The sequence below is a fragment of the Hylobates moloch genome, unplaced genomic scaffold, assembly GCF_009828535.3.
Source record: "Hylobates moloch isolate HMO894 unplaced genomic scaffold, HMol_V3 SCAFFOLD_2, whole genome shotgun sequence".
Taxonomy (NCBI): domain Eukaryota; kingdom Metazoa; phylum Chordata; class Mammalia; order Primates; family Hylobatidae; genus Hylobates; species Hylobates moloch.
This window is the reverse complement of record NW_026652277.1, coordinates 146,981,863-147,006,619: the sequence shown is the minus strand read 5'-3', so window position 1 is coordinate 147,006,619 and position 24,757 is coordinate 146,981,863. Positions and strand designations below refer to the sequence as shown.

Below are 24,757 nucleotides of genomic sequence, written 5' to 3'. Positions count from 1 at the left end.
TTCTATAATATCACCTTTGAAAACTCCTAGAATAAGGGGTCTGGGTTGGCCAAGAGGCATTTTCTACCATTCAAGGGTGTATTTGAAGATCTCCTTATGACATAGAGATTCCTGAAAATTAATTTCTATTCTTGGAGAGAGTTTTGGACTGGGCAGAGCTCCTGAAACAGGTGTACATAGTCAGGACAAGCAGAGCAGGCAGAGGGGTATGTGAGAAGGTGGGTCAGCACAGCTGTTCTAAAATGTGGTCCCCAATAAGCAGCAGCAGCATCACCACCTTGGAGCCCATTAGAAATGCAGATTCTCAGGCCCTGCCACAAACCTACAGACTCAGAAATTCTGGGGGTGAGGACCAGTAATCTGGGCTTTAACAAGCCTTCTCAGAGCTTCTGATGTACCCTAGAGCTTGAGAAACACTGGGAGAGCAGAAAGAATTGAGTTTCAATGTCTAATATACCCTTTCCACAATGCATCTTTATAATTCTTTTTTCATTATATATGTCTTTGGTTTAAAAGCTCCTGTAGTCAATACTTTAACCCTGAGAGCCAATGCTGTAGATTGAAAGTTTATGTTCTCCTCAAATTCATATGTTGAAACTTAATTCCCAATGTGATGGTATTTGGAGGCAGAGCCTGATATGGTTTTTCTCTGTGTCCCCCCCCACCACCTCAAATCTCATCTCAAGTTGTAATACCCACATGTTGAGGGAGGGGCCTGGTGGGGGTTGACTGAATCATGGGAGCAAACCTCCCCCCTTGCTGTTCTTGTGACAGTGAGTGAATTCTCACATGATCTGGTTGTTCGAAGGTGTGTGGCACTTCCCCCTTCATTCTCTCTCTTTCCTGCCACTATGTGAAGAAGGTCCTTGCTTCCCCTTTGCCTTCTGCCATGATTGTAAATTTCCTGAGGCCTCCTAGTCATGCTTCTTGTTAAGCTTGCAGAACTGTGGTCAATTATACGTCTTTTCTTCGTAAGTTACCCAGTCTCAGGTAGTTCTTTATAGCAGTGTGAGAAGAGATTAATACAGAGCCTTTGAGAGGCGATTACATCATAAGGACAAGAATGAAATTAGTGCTCTTATAAAAGGGATGCCAGATAACTCCCTTGCCCTTTCTACCACATGAAACTATAACAAGGAGACAGCCATCTCTGAACCAGTAAGCAGCTCCTTACCAGGCACCAAACCAGCCAGCACCTTGATCTTGGACCTCTCAGCCTTCAGAAATGAGAAATGCATTTCAGTTGCTTATAAGGCATAAAATCTATGATATTTTCATTATAGCAGCCCAAATGGGCTAAGATAGCCATGGTTTAATTAGCAGAAATATTTGAATCACATTCTTAAAGAACAAATACGGCCATTCCTAGCCCTGTGGTAGAAGTTATTGTCAGGTGCTGTATTCCTAGAAGTTAGTGAGGGTGGCTCTTTCTTGATCCACTGCCTAAAAGTTATACCTTAACATATGTCAAAGAACCCTCCCAAGATTTCGCCACTATTGTCAGTAAGATACATCACCTAGGCTGTGTCTCAATTTTGTTACAGAACCACAGTAACCATAGGCTGATTAGTTTGAAAGTTCCCTGGTCCAGCAAACTAGGTGGGAAGGCTTCCAGAGTACCAGTGATTAAATGTAAGAAGCTTTCTGCTTCTTAGATTTCAAGAAAGCAGTAGCAGATTTGGCTCTACCTATGGTACTATCTCATCCGTTAGTCTGAGTGCATGCTATCTATATAGTTGACTTTAACCAATTGTAGCATGTAAGTAACTACTGATATAATTTGTACTCACTTTTTAAAATGAAGATGATATTAATAAATGCCACTTCCCAACCTGCTAAAGCTGTATGTTTTTTCTTTGTTAAATAAATATGTGTGCGTGTGTTTGTGTGTGTATAAATCAGCTTTCATAAGAGATATCTTTTGAAATTTGATCTAATTTAGGTTCTGGGCCTAGGCAGTATAGAGGAAGGGAAAAATGAGAGACAGAGTCTCACTATTTCTCTTGTGCTCTAGTCTCAAAGCTAAACTTCTACAGAGAAGAATCTGGTGGAAAAAGAATGACATCAGATAGAGAAAGGGAAAAGGCAAATATGGCTGTATCTTTTGGATGGCATACATAATTTCTTTAAATTAAAACCATTTGTAAACAAGTAGAAGAAATCATTAAGGTGCACAAAAATGGCTTTAGCAAAATGATCATGTATTAAGAAAGCAAGCTTTGTTACATAGGTATACATATGCCATGGTGGTTTGCTGCACCTATCAACCCGTCAACCAGTTTTTTGTTTTCTTTGTTTTTTTTGAGATGGAGTCTTGCTCTGTCGCCCAGGCTGGAGTGCAGTGGCACAATTTCTGCTCATTGCGACCTCACCTCCTGGGTTCAAGCGATTCTACTGTCTCAGCCTCCCGAGTAGCTGGAATTACAGCGCATGCCACTGTGCCCAGCTGATTTTTGTATTTTTAGTAGAGATGGGGTTTTGCCATGTTGGCCAGGCTGGTCTTGAACGCCTGACCTCAGGTGATCTGCCCGCCTCAGCCTCTCAAAATGCTGGAATTACAGGAGTGGGTCACCACGCCCAGCCCATCATCTAGGTTTTAAGCCCCTCATGCATTAACTATTTGTCCTAATGCTTTCCTTTTCCTCTCCCCACAACCCCCAATAGACTCCAGTGTGTGTTGTTCCCCTCCCTGTCCATGTGTTCTCACTGTTCAACTCCCACTTATGAGTGAGAACATGTGGTATTTGGTTTTCCATTCCTGGGTTAGTTTGCTGAGGATGCTGAAGCTTTCAGCTTCATCCATATCCCTGCAAAGGACATGATATCATTCTTTTTTACGGTTACATAGTATTCCATGGTGTATATGTACCACATTTTCTTTACCCAATCTATCACTGATGGGCATTTGGGTTGGTTCCATCTCTTTGCATAAATAGTGCTGCAATAAACATACATGTGTATGTGTCTTTACAGTAGAATGATTTATATTCCTTTGGGTATATACCCAGCTATGGGGTTGCTGAGTCAAATGGTATTTCTGGTTCTGGATTCTTGAGGAATCGCCACACTGTCTTCCACAATGGTTAAACTAATTTGCACTCCCACCAACAGTGTAAAAGTGTTCCTATTTCTCCACAGCCTCGCCAGCATCTATTGTTTCCCGACTTTTTAATAATTGCCATTCTGACTAGTGTCATATGTTATCTCATTGTGGTTTTGACTTGCATTTCTCTAATGATCAGTGATGATGAGCTTTTTCATATGTATGTTGGCTGCATAAATGTCTTCTTTTGATGGGTTGATAGGTGCAGCAAACCACCATGGCACAGGTATACCTATGTAACAAACCTGAACATTCTGCACATGCATCCCAGAACTTAAAGTGTAAAGGAAAATAAAAACATGAGAAAAAAAAAGAAAAACATCAAAACATATAACACATACCCCATAAAGTTTCTATAGGACATCACTGCAGCTCAGTCATGAGGTTGTTTTTTTTTTTTTTCCCAGTTGGATATTATCAATTGTTGCAATTACTGTTATTGAAATAGTCCCAGAAGACTGCAATGTGATTAGGACCAAAAGAACAAACATTTTAGCAAATATATTGGCTGCTTATGGAATAAACTGCTATTCCATGGCCAGCTTTTTGTTGCAACCCATGTTATGTAAAAAAAATACAAGCTCCCCAAAATGGACACGGGCCTTCAGTGTCTTTTTGGATTAAATGATAGCATCTTTCAAATGGGTTTTTGGTATGTGTGCTACTTTATCTTCATTATGAAAAATAAATTTTAGATATGGGTTTTGGAGAAAAATATGGCCTCACTGGGACACAGATAAATTACATATGGCCCATTAAAACTTGTCAGGTTAATTTGGATAACATTTATTTATTATTAGTGTTTTAAAGTTTTATAGTTATTTTCCAGATTATTTCACTGCACTTTACTTACCCTCATTTAACATTCTTTTTGTATGGTGAACTGTAGTTTAATTTTTATTTCCATTTTTTTTTTACTGAAAGTTAAATTTAAAAATGCTGTCATTTTCCATTTCTCTCATAGGCATCTATCACATGCTAGGCAATATGATTTTCTTAGAAATCCTCCCCACCAAAAAAGGAAAGGAAGCATCATTTTAATAGAAGTTTGTTTCACTCTTTATAGACATACATAAACATACATTTTTATGTTTATATACATATATAGTTCCAGATCCTATGTATATATAGGATTCAGAACTTCTCTGAGCATTCTTAAAGATGAATGTGATTTTCATCTCTTATTCAAAAGTATGCACTATCACTTCAATATATTTTCTTTCCCACAGTATTGAAAATGATTGTAAAAGATATATCTTTGGAATTTACTTATTTATTTCCAACTTAATTCAAAGGAGGATTTAGGTAATTTTTAAAAATCCTAATATCAGATAAAATTAAAATAAAAGGAAACAGTGCTACAGGTAAAAAAAAAATTGTGTAAATTAGGGAAAGAATTAGTAGACAGAAAACCATGCCATAACATTCAATGTAGTGCACCCTAAGTCCACTACTAAGCATCTTAGTAGCCTATGCGTAGCAGGGAATACAAATAGGATTCTTAAGAGGTATACAGTATCTATAAATATAAGTAAAAATTCCTCAGGAGAAGCAAAACTGTTTTCATACTAAGTCTGAAAAAAAAATCCTCTGATGGGTAAATTTATTAAGAATAGAAAGTGATACTCTGATCTGAGAAACAGGAAGGAAAGGTGTCTATCATTGATTAAGTCCTATTGTATGTCAGGAAATAAACACTAATGGGTTTACCTATGTCCACTCATTAATTCTAATAATGTGTGGAATAAAAGTTTATTTATGAACTAATCAGGAGTCATAGCATGGTATATATTATAAAATTATAGTGAGATAAGAATGCCTTAGATGAATAGAAGTTGATTATCTATAAAGAGGCCATGACTCATAATGAAAGATAGGATGAATAGTACATCTATCCAAACATAAAGCTGAAATAGATAAATGTCAGCCTGAAGCATTTACTTTTCCTACAGCAATTTATTACAACTAACAAAAATGTAACAGAACTGACGGTTATCCTTCATTATTATAGTTTAGAGAGAGAAAAAAAGAGGTGTGGATATGTAGTATAACCTACTTTAAAGCCTTTGGTGAGTCCTTCCTTCCCTCCCTCCCTTTCTTATTTCCCCTTCCTTCCTTCCTACCTTCCTTCCTTCCCTTTTCTTCCTCCCTCCCTCCTTTCCCTTCCTTCTTTCCCCCCTCCCTTCCTCTTTCCTTCCTTTCCATTTCCTTTCTTCCTTCCTCCCTCCTTTCCCTTCCTTCTTTCCTCTCTCCCTTCCCCCTTCCTCCCTTCCTTCCTTCTTTCCTTTTTCCTCCCTCCTCTCCCTTCCTTCCCTCCCCTCCCTTCCTTGCCTCCCCTCCCTCCCTTCCCCCACCTCCTCTTTTTTTCTCCGTTAAACTGCCAAGCTTTGTATTACATCTCAATGAACATTTAGTGTTGCTCTGGTACAATTTAAATTTGAACTTTCATTCAATTTTAACAGTTGAATTAATTCTACCAAATAGTGCCTGCAGGCAAAAGTGAGTAGTGTTCTTACTTCCCTAAAGTATAGCTATCCCACATGGCACTTCACATAAATTAGAAAAGGGTGCCCTATCTGGACAGACACAATCAGACCACCTGATCTATGCATAATTTAGGGAATGAGAGACACCTTTGGTGATGGGTAATCCTTTCTCTGGTGTATAGACTTGGGATTTGGGGTGGTGAGCAAGCCTGGGATACATCTCATCTCCAGTCTGCCCCCTGTTGGTCCACAAATTGTACAAATAGTACCTAGAGGCCCTAGGCACCCAGAAGAAGCAAATATTCATATTGACCAAAGAGGTAACCATGAATATGCATCTCTCTTTGGTGGGAGATGGAGGGGTTCAATGCAGAGAATAAAGTAAGCAGTGTTGATAATAGGATCTATTAAAACATATGCTAGCATTTATTCTCATACCAGTGTTTGATTGAAACAAACTGAAAATGAGTCCCCAGGATGGGCTGCTGGGTGTTGGGTGTTTGAAATGTCAATGGAAAGAAAAGGAAAGTTCCTGGAGCATTGACTAGGGCCTTTGGGGATCCGCTCAGAGTGAAGATGCTCTACCTGCAGTGGAATTTGTTGTTGCTGTTGTTTTGGGTTGGAGGGGGGCACCTCAAGTAGCATTAATGGAAAATAATACTAGGGAAAGTACAATAGCTTCTTCTAGAAGAGGATAAACCACAATGAATTAACTGAGATTTTTCTGGCAGAAATAATTTCTGTTTCAGAACGTCACACCTTTGCCTCAAATTAGCTCTCAAATTAAAACCCTGTTGCTTCTTGCAGTGGTGAATATTGGGGAGTTTGTCTCTTCTTGGCCTGTGATGCCTAAGAATTATCAGTCAGAATCTGCCTTGAAGTTGATCTCACATCCTTATGTATTTGGCTACATTATGAAGCAAAGTATCTAAAATGCATAATATTGCAGAGCAAGAAAAATGTTTTACTGCTTCAAGTAAAAAACAACAAAAAGCATTTTTCCCAATTTCTAAACATGCATGCATGTTTATTATATTTTAACAGATATTTAAGGACTAGGTTTTTTTGGGGGGCGAGTGCAGAGGGGCATTATCTGTACTCTTTGAGTTTCTTAATTTGGGCTTTTGCCAAAAAATGGCTTCCACTTTCTCACTCATGTTAGTAGACGGCAAGAACTAACTCCTAGAGAATTGTGAGCTAAATACACCAGAGCTTCTCATAAAGTAGCACATCCAAATCCCAAGCAACAGATGTTCATTAAAAACCAGTCCCCAGGCCGGGCGCGGTGGCTCACGCCTGTAATCCCAGCACTTTGGGAGGCCGAGGCGGGCGGATCACGAGGTCAGGAGATTGAGACCATCCTGGTTAACACAGTGAAACTCTGTCCCTACTAAAAATACAAAAATTAGCCGAGAGTGGTGGTGGGCGCCTGTAGTCCCAGCTACTCGGGAGGCTGAGGCAGGAGAATGGCGTGAACCAGGGAGGCGGAGCTTGCAGTGAGCCGAGATTGTGCTACTGCACTCCAGCCTGGGCGACAGAGCGAGACTCCGTCTCAAAAAACAAACAAACAAACAAACAAAAAAACCAGTCCCCAGTATTTGAAAAGCCATTTTGAGAAACTAAAGTGCTGCTTTAATGTATCAAGTGGAATGATGACATTAGCTTGCTTGAAAATGAAAAATACTTTAAATACTTTCAAATAAAAACAATAACAAAACAAAAGTTGCCTATTCTTATGTAATTATAATAGCCACGTTTCAAGAATTTTCTGCTATTCTGCCCTCATTGTCACTAATTCACTGACTATTGTTGCTAATTTAACACTGTAGGTCACAGGTTCTCAGCAGATAATACCCTTGAATATCTTAACCACACTACTTTTTGTAACTCAACCTTTGATTTTACAGATGTCACTTATAACTAGAGAAATTCCAGTCCTGTGTCATCCCTTTCTGTATTTTTCTGTTGGGAGAAATGATGATTAAAATGTGATTCTTTCTAATACCTTCTGCATCCTGGGCAAGCTCCTTAATGAATTCTCCCAGGGACTTTGCTCTTGTGTTGGTCCTCTCAGCATCCTGTCCGGTCTGCTCACCATCTGCTGTCACTTTGGTAGCCTAATGATCCAAATTCGGGAAAAGCATAATTAATAGAGATGATGAAGCTACAGCTAGATAAGCTCCCACTGGCTGCATTTTCTTTCAAATATTACTTTGAGCCAACGGCAATCGATGAATTATTGATCAGATGTATTGGAAATGATGCCCCATGCTCAAGTATACAATTAAACTTTATTACTTCTTCCATTAAATGGAAATCAGAGAGCTGTATTTGGTCTTTTAAAAAACCCTCATTATATGCTATGGCACAGAAGAAGCAATAAAGCACAGTTATTTTTGAAATTTCTTTAAGGTACAGTTGCCAAAAGTCCTTAATGGAATCTTCAGCCTCTACATGTTGCAGTTTTGTCCATATTTTATTTACTGAAAAAGCGTGTGGAGTGCAGCAATGGTTCTTGAGAGACGAACAGGCTGTCTGCTTCAATAAGCTTGATCCTATAGATTTGTTTTAGATCAATACGTTAATTAAAGAAACAAAGAGGGGGAAATGCTTAGCTACTCAGTAGTAAATGCCTGTTTTATAACACATCAAAGATGCCAATAAAACGTTAAGGGAGAATAAATGCTAACTTTTTCCATATGATAGCACCAGAAATATGCTTGTTAATCACAGAATCATGCAGCACTGTCAGCAAAGTAAAACAGAACCCCAAAACAGCCCCACCTCCCAAAAAGTATTCTCAGGCACAGTCACCTCTATTCACCTTTAAAATATCATTTGACACACTGGAATGCATTCAGTGTGTTCACGGTTAAAATATACCATATTCGGTCAAATAAAAATGGCGTGTGTAGAACATTGTTTCTTTAAAAATTACAAGGTTTAGAGTACCGTGAAAGGTTTACACTTCATTTTTCTATGTGTTGCATATGCTAATATAGAAGCCTTCTTCTCTTTTACTAAAAAGATACAGATAGTCTAACTACAGGTAATGAATTAGAGAATCACCAACTGTCTCAATATAATTTTGAACAAGGTCCAAGTTGGCAGCATATTAATACTCTAGAATCTTGTACCAGAGTGCTTGCGTACTAGGCATGGCCAGAGAATTAATATTTAAAATATACGTAAGTGGATTTTAAATGGAACTAAATGTCTGGCCAGCACAGAACATGGTAAAAGACGCTAGAGAAATTGTACTGCCTTTTGTGATTTTCCAAGGGCAGCAAGAGGTTTAATTTATGAAAGTTTTCAAGGTTTTGCACAAATGAAGGAATATAAAGTCCAACTATTATCATCTAACTTCTCAACCTGCAAGTGTTAACATCACAAATGAAAGGATGAAAGGATAAGAATCCATTGGAAAACTAAAATTTTTTTCTGTATAATTTGCAGTACATACACACAATAATTTGGAGAGTATTAACCAATGTATTATAATGCTCTGGATTTATTCTTCTAAAATATTAATAATGGAATTATTTTCACTTTTAGATTTAAAAAACTTTTTGGGATAAACTGTGCATCCAATCCCTAGGTTACTCAAATCCTTGCTTTTGTGGTGAGTGTTGTAATTATGTTCCATTAATTTCCTTAAACTTGGTTTCCTGCACGTGTTTGCACTCAAAGGTCTGATGGGTCAAATAAATTTTTACACACAGACACATATACATAAACACATTCACATACACACACACATACTCATACCTAATTATTTAAACGTTACTTTTGAATCACTAACTAAGGTCAACAGCTTGGCAGTGAGCCGAGATCACGCCACTGCACTCCAGCCTGGCGACAGAGCGAGCCTCTGTCTCAAAAAAAAAAAAAAAAAAAAGGTAGTCTAAACTGCTTTGGATATTTTTCTAGTCTAGACTTGACTGAACTTTATGGTACCACTCCTACTTTCACATATTACTGAACACCATAATAAGGAATTTGATCTATATTTCGGTCATCTTCTAATATCTTACCTTAAGGATTAATGTATCAATACCACTAGTGTCTCTTATGATACAGAAAATGTACATTATAATTTAAACTTAAAATGTATTCTTTTGCTTCATCAATATATTTTCTGTATTACCAAAAGATCATAATTTCACACCAAGTGGACCAATTCTTATTAATAACTCAAAGTGTCTAAATTTTAAAAAGTAAATGTATATCATACACTGTCTCTTTTAAATTCTGAATGATCAAGATCGTATTCATTGTCTTAACTTCCTCTGGCTTATAATCTGTTGTACAGGTTATTTCACTTACATAGTAATGTGTAAGAGTCATCACTCACATGCATTTTATTCTTAGTATTAATTATATCATTACTTCAATACTAAATTGTCAAGAATCCTACAAACTCCATGATAAAAAAGAAGTTCAAAAAATTAGCACTGAGACCCACACTTCCTGCAGCAGGACTTTTCCTTCATAGCACCATGGATTTGAGAATTACTTAGTAATTGGCTCACCTATTTATTGACAACCTCTCCAACTGAAAGGTAAGCTTTAAGGGGGTGAGAACTTGGTCTGTTTTGTTCATCATATTATATCCAGCTCGTAGTATGATGCCTAACTTATAGTAAATATTCTCTAACGTTGTTACATACAGGACTAAACAACAATTTTCCTAACCAATCTTGCCAACCTTATTACCATTCTTCTTGTATACTTTCTTTTGGAACATTCTCAAAAAAAGATTTTGTTCATACTTTTGCTTCTTAACTCTTCTCTACTTATCCAAAATAAATCCAGCCTTCGAGATTCAATTCCAACTCCATCTTCTCAGTGAAGCCCTCCTTATCTATTCTAGCACATGCTCTCTTTTCTTAGATTTTCAAAAATAATTATTATTACCACTATTCACAACTCTAATGGGTAGTAAGTTTGTTAGGTGCTTTGCCATATCTCCATTAGATAGATAGATTAGAAAAGTCTAGGGCTCTGTCTTACTTTTTTTATTCCTCAGAGTGCCAGGCATAGTGTCTGGCAAATTGTCATGGGTCAAAGACATTGGGTGATTGGCGGATACAATGACAATCAAACCAACGATCCCTTGGAAGTTCTAAAGCCTATCTAATAGCACCCAAACTGACCATATGCCTGGTGCTACGCTTGCCAGCAAATGTGGTTGGCTGGACAGTTTTCTGGGCATTTTTTAGAAGCTCAGAGGAAGCTGCTGCTCAAGAGCTACAGCTGAAGCTTGGGAGGAGAGCCAGGCATGAGAATCTCCAGTCCCAACTACACTGCTTTCTAGCCACTGGCCTCACAGTAATTCAAACTGGGCCTTTGAATACACACCAAGTTCCACGCTGGTGGGGTGGGAGTGGAAGTAGGGTAGGAAGACTCTTCAGGGCCAGTACAGTGCTTACTGAAGGAGATACCTTCCCTCTAAACACAGAAGAAGAGCTTCCTCTCTAGGCTACATTCCAAAAGAGGAGATGTGAGGTTCCCGGCACCAAAAGCATCAACTTAATGTGGGTTAGCATGCTGAAAGATGAGTTACACACAGTCAGGCTCAGCTGTACCTCAGAATTACTTGTATTTTTTATATTTTTTAACTTTTAAGTTCAGGGGTACATGTGCAGGATGTGCAGATTTGTTACATAGGTAAATGTGCATAATGTGGTTTGTTGCACAGATTATTTCATCACCCAGGTATTAAGCCCAGTGCCCGTAAGTTATTCTTCCCAATCCTCTCCATCCTCTCATCCTGCCCACCCTCCACCCTCTGGTAGGCCCCAGTGTACGTTGTTCCCTTCTACATGTCTATGTATTCTCATCATTTAACTCCCATTTATAAGTGGGACATGCAGTATTTGATTTTCTGTTCCTGTATTAGCTTGCTGAGGGTAATGTCCTCCAGCTCCATCCATGTCCCTGCAAAGGACATGAACTCATTCTTTTTTATGCCTGCATAGTATTCCATGGTGTATATGTACCACATTTTCTTTAGCCAGTCTATCATTGATGGGCACTTAGGTTGATTCCATGTCTTTGCTATTGTGAATAGTTATGTCAAATTTATATACATGTTTGCAAAGGCTTACAGCACTCTCGTGTGTCCCATTTACTCTTCCTGAATTTAGAGATATATAGAAGGCATCATCCCTCTTTTTATACAGGTGAAAAGGAAGGTATGAGGAGGTTAAGTAACTTATCTGAACTTACATGTACAGGGAATTGGAGATGAAATACACTTTTCTTTTGTCTCACAGACTTATATTTTGTTTGTACCCAACACTATTTTGTGTTTGGCTAACATCCAGAAAGAGTAGGAAAATACATGAAAAACTGAAGTATTCTAGGTGAGGAGAGGACACTGCTCCAGTTAATGTATACTTTAAGTACATAGACGTTGGCTTTCAGTGAATTAATGCATCTCAAAATAATATCAGAACATCATCTAGATATATTTTTAAAAATCATGTCTCATTACACAGTAATTAAGTTGAAGAGTCACCCTTGTCAAAAATACTCACGAGAGACTTCATAAAGAAGCCTATGACAAATGCACTATCACCTATGGGTAGTGGTGATAGACAGTATTATCACTGTCCAAGCAAAATTCACAAAAATCAGTCTCATCCAGGACAGGCTATTGATAATGTTATGAATGGATGCTAAATACTACATGATAGGAACTATCTGTCTGATTCAGTTTGGCTCTTTCTGTGTTTTATTAAATTACCATCTCCATCTCTCAGTCATCCTTCTTCTTATTCACTATTATCTTGTCCTTTGAGTAGTTGACAAATAACTTCTCATTTATCCTAATATGTTGTACAATCTTCCTTTCATTCTCTACCTTGGATTTTCTTATTTTAACATCCTCTTACCTCTATTCTGCAATCTTTACAGTGTTCCTTTGTAAATGATGCCTTACACAGTATCTTGTATCTCTCTTGCCTTTGATTACCTTTTTTTATGTTGACACTCACTCAGCTAGGGTTTTTTTTTCCCATTTCTTTTTCTATTTTTTCTTGTTTTGTTTTTTAGAGTATTTATATCTAGGCAGCATGCATTACCATTAGGCATACGTTAATTTACTTCTGAACAATGTAGCTGTTACTTTCCCGCTTTAGCTCAAGCAGTTCTTACTGCACCTCTTAAAATCTGCACATAATTTTCTTGGTTGGATATTACCAGCGTGTTTCATTTTCTGCCTTCTTTATGTTAAAACTAGAATCTAATGGAGCAAACTTAACTACTGAATAGATAACATTGCTTAGATACCATCTACCTTTGCATTTGAGGACTCATATGGTTTCCTTCTAAAATTAAATTTCAGATCAAATCATTTATATGATACTCTCAAGGGTCATCTTCCAATATTACCAGCTCCATATGTCTAAGTGGTAGTGAAGCACTTATCAGGCAAGCCGTAAGGACCAACAACACACAAGGAAAGAAGGAGCAACCAGCTGACCCCGTGGAATGACAATGAGCCAGTTTCATGTGGAATTTCTTCCTAAGTATTTCACGTGCCAATTTTAAAAGTTCCAAACCAAAAAGATATGACTTGTTTTATATTATATATCTTTTAAAAATATAAAAGGAGAAATAAAAAACACTGTTAGCAGTTGAAATCTTTTAAAAACTATAAATAAAATCTTGTAAACATAATATTGGCACTTAAATCATTTAAAATACTTTTGGAAATGCTTCATTTTCATTAAATTTGATATTCAATAGGCAATAAAATACAATATAAGTGAAGCTAAATTTTAATATTTTATACAGTTCAATCTACTACAGAGCATTCTCCCCTTACAGAATATAAACAGTTAAGAGGTGTTTATCAATGAAAACAAAATATTCAACAATATAATTATAAATATATGCCTGATTTTAATGCATTTTAAAGAATACAAAATCAATGTTTATTTTGGGTTTGTCTACATTTCATCTTGTTGTTCAAATGCTTTTAAAATTATTCACAATTAATTAAACAAATATTGACTCAACACCTATTATGTATATAATATTGGTGATACTCTGATAAGAAACAAAAAGGTTTCTTGCCCATTTGGAGTCTATAGTCTGGTGGACTAGATAGTTATTTGTCAAATGATCATGTAGATAAATTTATAACTACAAACTAGAGGAAAAATAGTGGTATAAGATAAGCATAGGAGGAATCTTGGAACCCCTGCGATGGCACAGAGAGCTTTCACGAGCTGAGATTTGAAAGGTAAATTGGAGTTAACAGAAATTAACAAAATGTAGGGAGAGGTAGATTACCTTTAAGGCAAAATAAAGAAATGTGTGACAATGCTTTGTGGTGGGACAAAGTGGCTGGCGGACAGTATGGCTGGAGTGCAGATGGCCAGGGGCACAAGTGGTGGGAGATGTGGCCAAGGGGAGAATTTTGGTCTTTATCCTACAAGCCTAAGGGAAGTCAGGGGAAGAGTTTGTAAGCACTGTGATGACGTATTCACATTTAGAATAGCAAACATTCATTCTGGCTACATTACGGAGAACAGATTTGGAGGAGAACAAGAGTAAAAGCAGAGAGACCAGCTAAAAAAAAAATGTGGTAATCCCAAACTACACAATATGAGATTGGATGAGAGTGGGGTAATAGAGATGAATGCCATACACACAAGTGGAAGCCCAATGTGTGGTAATGAATTGGATAAGCAGGAGCATCATGAGGAAGAAAGAGGCACCAAAGAAAATTTATAGGTTTCTGGCTTATACCCTCAATCCATAGGGGTCCAGATGACCAGACCATGAGTAGTGGGGACAGATGAGAGAGAAGCAGAGATTAGATCATGCTGGGAGAGCACTGTATGTCACCCTGAAAAAAGTGGAAAGCCATAGTACAATTTAAGGAAGAGAATGACATGATAGGATCTGTAATTTAGAATGTTCACTCTGCCATATAAATGACAACTGGTTACAGTTGGATAAGTCTTACAGAGAGCCACCATAGAAGGAAACTGAATTTGATGAAGGGTGAAAGAGGGAGTAGAGTGAAGGGCAACCTGCTAATTTCTCTTTGGGAGACTGGGCATATACTGGAGGATAAAACACTGAGATGGTCTAAACAGGAGAAATAATGGGCTTTAAGAGGAAATGATGAGTTTAGTTTGAGATGTCCAATCCATAGTAAGGCACATAGGGCCAAAGCATGAGAATGAAGTCAGCCTTGAAAATACAGATTTATGAATTAACAGCTTATACATGGCAATTGAAGACCAAAGAAAGAGTTATACAGTGAGGGGAAACATGGACTGAGGCTTAGTCCCCAAGGAACACCAACTTTGAAGGGATGATGAGAGGAAGAGCCTTAAAATGAAAGGGTGGAGAATTAAGAGAAAAACAGAGAAAGGACAGTATGTTAAGAAGGAAGGAAAGATCAAAGCTGCAGAGATTTCAAGTAAAATTAATAAGTATCCAGTGGATTTAGTTACCAGATCGTCATTGGTTATCTTATAAAAACAGTTTCAGTAGTGGGCTGGGAGTGAAAATCCAGGCAGCAGTGGAGTGAGAAATAAATACAGACTTGTCTCTAAGTCTTTCAAAAATTTTGGCTCTGAAAAAAGAAAGGAGCTAAGGATGATAGCTATAAAGGTAAGTAGAGTCATCATCAAAAAGCATCTTAAAATTCAACACATATTGTAGGGCAGTTTGAGTATGTTAAACATGATTCTCACATGTGAGGAACTTGGGTTCTTCCAGTGAGTAAAATAAAATGGCAACAAATCAAAATGCATTGAAAGAGATATATGATTATGTAATTTTTTTACTTTATACATTAATTAAAATATATCAAAATACATTTTAAATGTGAGTTCTTGGGTGGAATAATATCTTCTTTACCCAGGGATATTAGGGAATTAGATTTCTCCATTTAAAAACAATGAGTATAAAATACAAAAGCCCTTAAAGAAGAGAGGGCAGCTCCTACAGCCATCATGCAGGATCAACCTTGCCATGTGCTCTTAACAAATCTAAAGACTGTATCAAGTGACTGGTGAGCCAACCAAGCAGAGAAAAAGGAGCATAACAAAGACTGGCAGTACTGCTAGGTGCGGTGGCTCACGCCTGTAATCCCAGCACTTTGGGAGGCCAAGGCGGGTGGATCACCCGAGGTCAGAGACTCGAGACCAGCCTGGCCAAAATGATGAAACCCCATCTCTACTAAAAAAAAAAAAAAATTAGCTGGGCATGGTAGTGGGTGCCTGTAATCCCAGCTACTTGGGAGGCTGAAGCAGGAGAATTGCTTGAACCTACGAGGTGGAGGTCGCAGTGAGCTGAGTTCACGCCATTGTACTCCAGCCTGGACAACAAGGGTGAAACTCTGTTTCAAAAAAAAAAAGAAATGATTGGCAGTACCAATTAATGCATTTTCCAGAGGGAAGAGAGTCTTAGCTATTAGGTAACTACAGGATCACAGTAATTCTTTATCAATATAATCTGGGGAGTTCTTGAATATTCCAGTGGTCTGACTCTACCCCAGACCAACTGCATCACAACCTGTGAGTGTGAGAAAGGGCTCCTGGTATTTCCAATGTGCAGTCCTAGTCTAGGGCACTGTCTCCTCTAATGCAGTCATGGGTAATTGGAAGTTGTGGCCACTGCATTTCTCATACCCTGGTCGCAAGTGCAGGATCATTCATGACTCTGAGATAGAGGCATTAGCGTACTTAGCCTGATTTTGGATAATGAAACCATCTAACTCTCTAATTATAATTCCATCTGTATTAATTCACCATTTGATTGTCATGCAGCTTGACCACCGGGAAAGACAGAATTAGTCATGTTGACTTAAGTATTTATGGTCTGCATGGAAGATATATTTCTAATTATAAATATGGTAGGAAAAAAGTAATGAATGAGTACATTTCCTCCCCCTTCTCAACCCATCAAAGTGATCTTTGCTTTCAGTAGTCCAATTTCTATGCCTTTTATGTTACTGAATCTGAAGAACGGGCAGATAAAAATAGTATTAGAGTATGAAAAGGGCATAAAATAGTAACTTTACAGTGGAAAAATCTGGCAAACACTACGTTAGTCAGGTGATCCGGGTCAATATCCACAGTAATCAGTCATATTGGTCACATGGGTTCTTGATGTGATGAAAATGATACTTTACCTCTGAAGTTTTGCCCATAAAAACTCATAATTCCATTCTAATCATGAGAAAGATATGAGACAAACCCCAATTGAGGGACAGCTTACCAAACACACGAACCTGTCCAAACTGTCAAAGTCATCAGAAACACTGTTATAGTATTTTTGACAGTGTTGTCACAGTCTAGAGGAACACTAAGAAGACACGATGGCTAAATGTAGTATCCTGCATGGGATCCTCAAACAGTAAAAGACATTCAGTAAACACTGAAAAATATGAATATGGTCTAGAGTTAATGGTAATATATCAATATTATTAGCTCATCAGCTATGACACATGTAGCATGCTAATGTAAGATGTTAACAATGGGGAAGACTGGGAATGGAGTATGTGAAAGCTCTTGGTACTCTCTTTGCAAGTTTTCTGAAATCTAAAACTATTGTAAAGTAAAAAGTTTATTTTAAAATAGTATTGGAATTAACTAAAAATGGATTATAGACCTAAGTGTAAAATGCAAAACTGTAATGCTCCTGGAAGATAGCATAGGAGAAAATCTAGATGACCGTGGATATGGCAATGACTTTTTAGATACAACACCAAAGCCTCAACCAGGAGAAACCTAACTGATAAGCTGAGCTTCATTACAATTAAAAACTTCTACTCTGTGAAAGACACTTCTTAAGAGAACAAGGCAAGCCACAGAGGGGAAGAAAATAATGGCAAAAGACATATCTGATAAAGGACTATTACCCAAAATACACAAAAAACTCTGAATTCGACAAGACAACAACCCAATGAAAAAATGGAAAAAGACCTAAATAGACACCTTACCAAAGAAGATATACAGATGGCAAATAAGCATACGAAAAGATGCACGACATCATATGTCATTAAGGAATTGCAAACTAAAACAAGAATGAGATACCATACACACTTATTAGAATGACAAAATCCAAACACTAAAAACACCAAATGCCAGTGAGGATGTGGAGCAACAGAAACTCTCATTTATTGCTGGTAGGAATGCAAAATAGAGAAGACCATTTGGAATACATTTTGGCAATTTCTTTCAAAACTAAATATACTCTTACCATACCATCCAGCAATCATGCTCCTTTATATTCACCCAAATAGGTTGAAAATGTGTGTCCACACAAAAGTCTGCACAAAGATGTTTACAGCAACTTGATTCACGCTGCCAAAATTTGGAAGCAACCAAGATGTCCTTCAGTAGGGGAATGAATAAATAAACAGTGATATGTCTAGACAATGAAATATTATTCAACACTACAAAGAAATGAGCTATAAAGTCATGAAAGAATTTGGAGAAACCTTAAGCGTATATTACCAAGGGAAAGAAGCCGATATGAAAAAGCACGACACTGTATGATTCCAGCTATATATTCCAAAAAAGGCAAAAGTATGGATGCAGTAAAAATATGAGTGGCTGCCAGGGGTCAAGGAGCAGGGAGGTATGAACAGGTGAAGCAAAGAGGAGGTTTCGGGCAGTAAAACTTTTCTATATTTTACTACAATGGTGGACACATGTCATAATGCATTTTTCCAAACCCATAGAATGTACAATACCAAGAGTGAACCCTAATGTAAACTACGGACTTTGGGTGATGAGGAGGTGTCAACTTAGGTTTATCGATTATAATAAATGTACCATTCTGGTGGAGAAGGTTGTGGGGGCAGGGAGTAGATATGAGAACTCTCTGAACTTTACACTCAATTTTTCTTTGAACTTTAAGCTGTTCTAAAAAATAAAGTCTGTTTAAAAAACACAGTGTGAGAGAATCTGCCAGAAAGAGTAAAGAGTATAGGCTGAGACATAATAAAGATCTGACACTCTTAATGAAATACTTCTTGTGGCCAGGTGTAGTGGCTCATGCCTGTAATCCCAGTACTTTGGGAGGCCGAGGTAGGCCAATCACAAGGTCAGGAGTTCAAGACCAGCCTGACCAACATGGTGAAACCTGTCTCTACTAAAAATACAAAAAAAATTAGCCAGGTGTGGTGGCACACACCTGTAATCCCAGCTACTCGGGAGGCTGAAGCAGGAGAATCACTTGAACCCGGGAGGCGGAGGTTGCAGTGAGCCGAGATCGCACCACTGCACTCCACCTTGGGTGACAGAGCAAGCAAGACTCTGTCTCAAAAAAAAAAAAAAAAAAAAAAAAGAAATACTTCTTGGGTCTCTAAGGTCAGATCATTAGACTATACTAAGCCAATGAGGGCAAGGACTGTGCAGTTTTGCTCACACCTCTCTATCCTCAGTGTCTGTCTTAATTCCTAGAACATGAGAGACCCCCAATAAGTATTATTTAAGTGAATGAATGAATGAAATGCCATTTATTACACGGAATTTTTTCCAATTACCCCTAAGCAGATGAAATTGTTCTATTACTAAATATTTCTCAAGAATTTCTTCCAACTTTCTTTTATTTCATGTTTTATTATATACCTTCATGCAGTTGTCTAATATTGTCCTCCATACACTTAAATGCTGATGTACACACACACACACACACACACACACACACAATCTCAAGGTTCTTTGAAGACAGATTGAGCCTTATTCATATTTTTCACCTGCCAACACTTAACTTAGGCTTTGTATGTTATGAACATTTATGTGTGCTTGTTAAATTGATTTATTATGCCATGACCTGTTAGAAAATTCTTATTTATTAGTAGCCACATAACAAATATGAATTATTTCATATTAAATTAATATGAGATAAATGCACTCGATTTAATCTGATGTCTACATACGTTTGGCAAGAAACTCCGTGTTGTATCTGTACGTTCTATATTGTTGCTATGAGATTCTGAGAAAGTGTTTACTATGCTATTGTAACATCAGGGCCATTGTTTAGCATTATGTGCTTAGAAGCCTATTTGATTTCCCTGTGGATATTTTCCTAAACCGACAGCAGGCTATGTAGAAAAAGTACTGGGTCAGTGGGAATCTTGAGACTGGGTCCTGCTTAAGTCCCTGGGTTTAGCAAATTGTATGGCCATTGTTAATTCGTTTCACTGTCATGGCCCGAGGCAGCTCTTCTTTAAAATACAAAATGGACTAGATAATCCCCAGGAACCTTCTAGCTCTAATATTCTTTATCATTTAAAGCTCTTAGATAATCAAATTAAATCCCTACTTTGCAGCCCCGTTTCTCGCTTCATGCATATTTCTGGCCACAAGATGGCGGGCTTTATGTTGTTTTCTTCATTCTCTAACGGCAAAAAGTTTTCAATACCATCACAGTTTTGAAAATTTAAAATTTCCGATTCTTTAAAAAGCCTGATAAATGCAACATGGACTTTACATTCTGACATTAAAAAGTGTCTTAAGTACTTTGGAGTCTCACAATAGAGAAGATTTCCTCTTTTGTGTAGAAAGACTGATTTACACTGTATTTCTATACAAATGCAAAAATTCCACAAGGAGATGAAAGAGACCACAAGTATTTTCATTTGTTTTTCTTTCTCTTTACACAATCAAAGATAGTGCTTTTGGAAATCGGAACAGATAAGAACTTTACCATGGAGGCTACTGAATGAAGTTCTCAAAATACACTGTCATTCTGGACTTTTTAGCCATTGTTCTTGACAATTTCCAGGTAACCCCAACTTTTCTGGGTGCTACTGATTTCTATGATTTGATTTGAAGCAGAAGTAGCAAGTCAGAATACATCTATTTTATATACCATATTGGGAATTAGGAAGAAGATGATTTGCATTTCAGAACTTCGAAGTAATTTTCCTTCATTGACATAATCTATCTGCTTTCAGAAGATTCATAATTTTGCCAACTTACCCTGGTCAGCAGCTCATTCATTTCAGTCACGAGTGTATTCAGATTGCCCTCTGCCAGCTGAATAAGCCTCTCTGGGGCCCGCTGAGGTGAGAGCAAGTGCTGAAAAAGATTCCATCCCATAAACAGTTTTAGTAAATGGCCTTGCAGTGATCAGTGTTTAACAGAACACATTTTTGTATATATAAAAGGAACTTAGCCTTCTCACCTTCAAAGAAAAGATAAGGAAACTATTTCAACTGGGCACTTACATATTGAGTGTCATGCCAAATATTCAGGCAAATAATAAAAATTGCAGTGACTTATTGAGAAATTATTATGTGCCAGGCTTTTTATGTTTTGTTTTGTTTTTTCATTTTAATTTTCACAAGAGCTCTATGGGGAGTATTATTCCATTTCATGAAAGAGCAAACTGTCTTGAAGACAGTTAAAAATGTGCGTGAGATCACAGTCTGTAAGGGGTAGAGTTAAGATAAACTCCTTGCCTGGCCCATTTAAGGCTCCCATTCCAATTAACAGAGACACAGATCGCGGGTAAAAAAGAGAACGGCAGGCCTTAACATAGAGACCTGGCTAGGCGCTAACTAACTGGCCTGTCCTCGGTGTTGCTAGGAACTGGCCTAACAGCAGGGCCATATTTTTTTTCCTATGGAACATAAATAATCTCATAGGATACTAACATTAGACAAGGTCACTCGGAACAAGTGATGAATGAAACAGAAAAAAAGAGACTACCCTGTAATGTCTAAGCGCAGAAAAACCATAGCGGGTTTTGTGCAGACCACAAAACTACCCCAGCCTCCCATTTGCTGGCTAATATGAATGACCACTGCCTCCTTATTAATCATAGCTTTATCTTCCTTCTGTTCTTCCTTCCCTCTAGATAGGATTCATAAAATATTCACAGAATTACTCCCACTTCCAAATAGCACCCAGTTGAGTGCTAACCTTAAGTTATCTAGCACAACCTCAGATACTAGAAGTTATTCCTAACACCTTCTTATTGAGACAGCCCACAATTCCACCATGGTGTTCAGTGTCCCTTGTTGCAACAAGTTAATAAATCCTACGTTGTTCCATCACATGTGTGTCCTTGATGGTCTTTGGCTGAAGCTTGGGGAGCACTGACATAGTTAAAGAAATTGAGCAAAGAGGTGAAATAACTTAAATTTTTATAATATCAAAAGGTGATCCTCAGTATACAGATGTCAAGTGAATGATGGAAGAAAAACAAAATAAAGAATCAAGAAAGACTAGAATTTAAGGATAATCCAGGTCATCTGGATCAATATCCAGCCAGAAGTTGATGGGTCACTGAATCCCTTGGCTTAGATGATGTTCACAGATTGGAGCCTCTTCTATAGGATCCTCTTTACTTCATCATCCATTACTTACTAGTTTTAAAATGTTTTATGTTCAACTAAAATGTTTGCTTTTCTAGTTTAATTTATTTTTCTGTATTCTCTCCATATACAAGGAAAATAACTGATCAGCATTCTTTTCACTAAAACTCTTCACTTCCCTGAATACTGGGACCACGGAGTAAACTCAGGTTCCTCTGCCTGGCTTTCAAGATTGTCCATCATATCACCCTGCCTCACTGAAGTCTCCAGCCTTAGCTTTCACTAGCAGGTCTGACTTTCAATATCTGCCAGACAGATCTAATTCACACCACTGCCTCCGCTCACATGGCTCTGTTAAGCACAGCTGCCTTCTCCCTGTGTCCTCACATGGCAGAGAGATCTCCAAATACCATTACAGTGGGGGCTAGGGCTTGCTGTAGTCAGAATGTTTGCATCCTTCCAATATCCATGTGTTGACATCCTAGTTCCCAATGTGATGATATTAGGACGTGGAGCCTTTGGGAAGTGATTAAGTCATGAGAATGTAGCCTTCATGATTGGGATTAGTGCCCTTATTAAAGAGACCCCAGAGAGCTAGCTATCCTTTTCCTTAGTATCCAGATATTAAATGAATTAAATGTGGGGTCATAGCAAGAAGTCACCCTCTATGAGGAACAGGCCTTCACTAGACATTGAACATTGCTGGTACCTTGATCTTGGGCTTCCTAGCCTTAGAACTGTGAGAGATATATTTCTATTGTTTATAAGCTAATCAGTTTATGGTATTTGTCATAGCAGCTCCAATGGACTGTGACAGACTTTCAACATATAAATTTGGGGAGATGTAAATATTCAGACCATGACAACTTCTTTCCTATTTCTTGGAGTTTCTGTAAAAGCTATGTATGGTAATCCATTTAAGACTTCAGTCAATTGCCTACCTTTTCGATAAATATTAGTTATTCTTGTTATCATCATTATTGGTTTCTTCTTCTGGAAAATAGGGATAATAATACTTACCTTAAAGGTTACGGTCAGAATTAAAGAATATATTTCCTGAAAGAATATCTACCAATGCCTAGTGAATAAATCTTAGGTGCCTTCCTCTAAAGCAACAAATACTTCTCTATTAAAATTGTGTCTACACTTCAAATTCCAACAGAAATTAAACTCTCAGTAATGGTACATTCCCTGGTAACTCTGAATCTTACTGATTTCTCCAGTCTCTGTACTCTAATGTACTTCGAATGTTTGTAAAACACATGGTCATTATGTATTTTTGCTAATTGCTTGATTATTGTTTAATGATTATTTTTAAAGCACATAGAATCTACATTTCCTAAGCGTAGTGAAGATATTAAAAGAGTCATGAAATCCCCAGGGAACCAAGTGCAATGCTGAGGTGTTCTATAATTTCTTAATAAATATCTGATAATTGACTGATAGTAAGTTGACACCTTTCATCATTTTTCATCAGGTGAGACAACCCCAATTTCCTTAATGTTTTCTCCTACCTCGTTAACTACCAAAAGCTTTAACCACAATTTAGAACAGTGTTTATCAAACTGGTGCTTGTTGAAGAACTTTTAAAGGTCTACTAGTTCTAGCTCTCTAGTACAAGATTCTAATCATGTGTTTTCATTTTGATGATAACCTTAAATATTAATGTAAGCATTTCTGGATCCCAGGCTAGGCACCTGAGAGATGAATATGGCCACGTGATCTCAGTGTCTACATTTGCCTGTGTTTGATCCTATGGCAGACTGAGCACGTTAGTCACATAAACTTGTCAAGTGATGCCCACATTCATTTCAGGATCCTTTGCAGGGGACTCTCTGGTTCAAGTGTGGTAAGGTAGGAGAAATGAGTTACCACATCACCTCTGGTGGAAGAACTGTGTGGAAATAGTCAATATCCTATTCTTGTTGCAAGCAGCAATTTCCATTCAGCCAAAATCATGTTACTTTATATTAATGTTTTTAATTTGAATTTTATTGGTTTTATAAGGATTAATTGGTTTTAATTTTATGGAGCTATAAGTATAAAGAGTTTATACCTGATTTTATGTTTGCACATATTTAAGTGACATAATAAAACTGATTTAGGCCAGACACTGGGGGGTACATGAGACTCTTTTCCCTTAATAGAAATCTGTATATTATAGTTCTTGAGTTTGAAAAACATTGGTTAAGAAAGTCTCTGAATTTCCCTAACAGCTGTGTCCCTTGATTTGGGGCTGTGGGAAGAACATTTACCAATTACGGCCAATACCGCTTGTGAAGCTTCTGTCGCCTTGTCCCTGGCCCTTGCTTGTGACGGCCCCAACCTACCTTTAGCTCCTGAGTCATATTTTCAAGACCATACAGCATTTTATATGGTGCAGGCAGAGGACCAGTGAGGTTGATGCTCATGACCATCTGCTCCAGGCGAGCCAAGTCACCGAGAAGAAGGCCAGTGCACTCATCTCCACAAACTGTGAAAGAGAAGCGACAAAGAGTAGTTACTTCTGCTAAACATCCCAGGCAGATGTTCAAAGAATTGAGCTATGAAATATTTTATGGTCCAAGAATAATTCCATGGAAGATGAAACTACTCGTCTCAGAACATTAATGCTATCAAATGGATGATGGTTGAAAAGGATAAGAACAACAACAAAAGAACAGATATGCATGTCTCCCAGAACCTGAAATAGAGGCGATAATATAAACTGAGGGACCAAAGAGGAGGAGCAAATAGATGTGGGGAGAAAAAGTGTATTGCACAAGTATTGAAGATTTCCTTTAAGGCATAGAATAAAACATTAAAAATACCCCCTAAGTCCCTACATGAGCAATCCAAAGGAACCTGTCCACAGGGAATGAA

General features: G+C 37.7%; 1 protein-coding gene across 1 annotated transcript in view; it reads right to left on the bottom strand.

Moving 5' to 3' along the window:
* The window catches only part of LAMA2 (laminin subunit alpha 2), a 656,337-nt gene that overhangs the window by 140,708 nt on the left and 490,872 nt on the right, over positions 1 to 24,757 (bottom strand). Inside the window, exons 27-29 of the mRNA XM_058435730.1 lie at positions 24,226 to 24,368; positions 20,556 to 20,654; positions 7,595 to 7,706 (exon numbers count right to left, since the gene is read on the bottom strand). Of these exons, the coding sequence (XP_058291713.1) occupies positions 7,595 to 7,706; positions 20,556 to 20,654; positions 24,226 to 24,368 (354 nt within the window). The remainder of the gene's footprint in view (positions 1 to 7,594; positions 7,707 to 20,555; positions 20,655 to 24,225; positions 24,369 to 24,757) is intronic.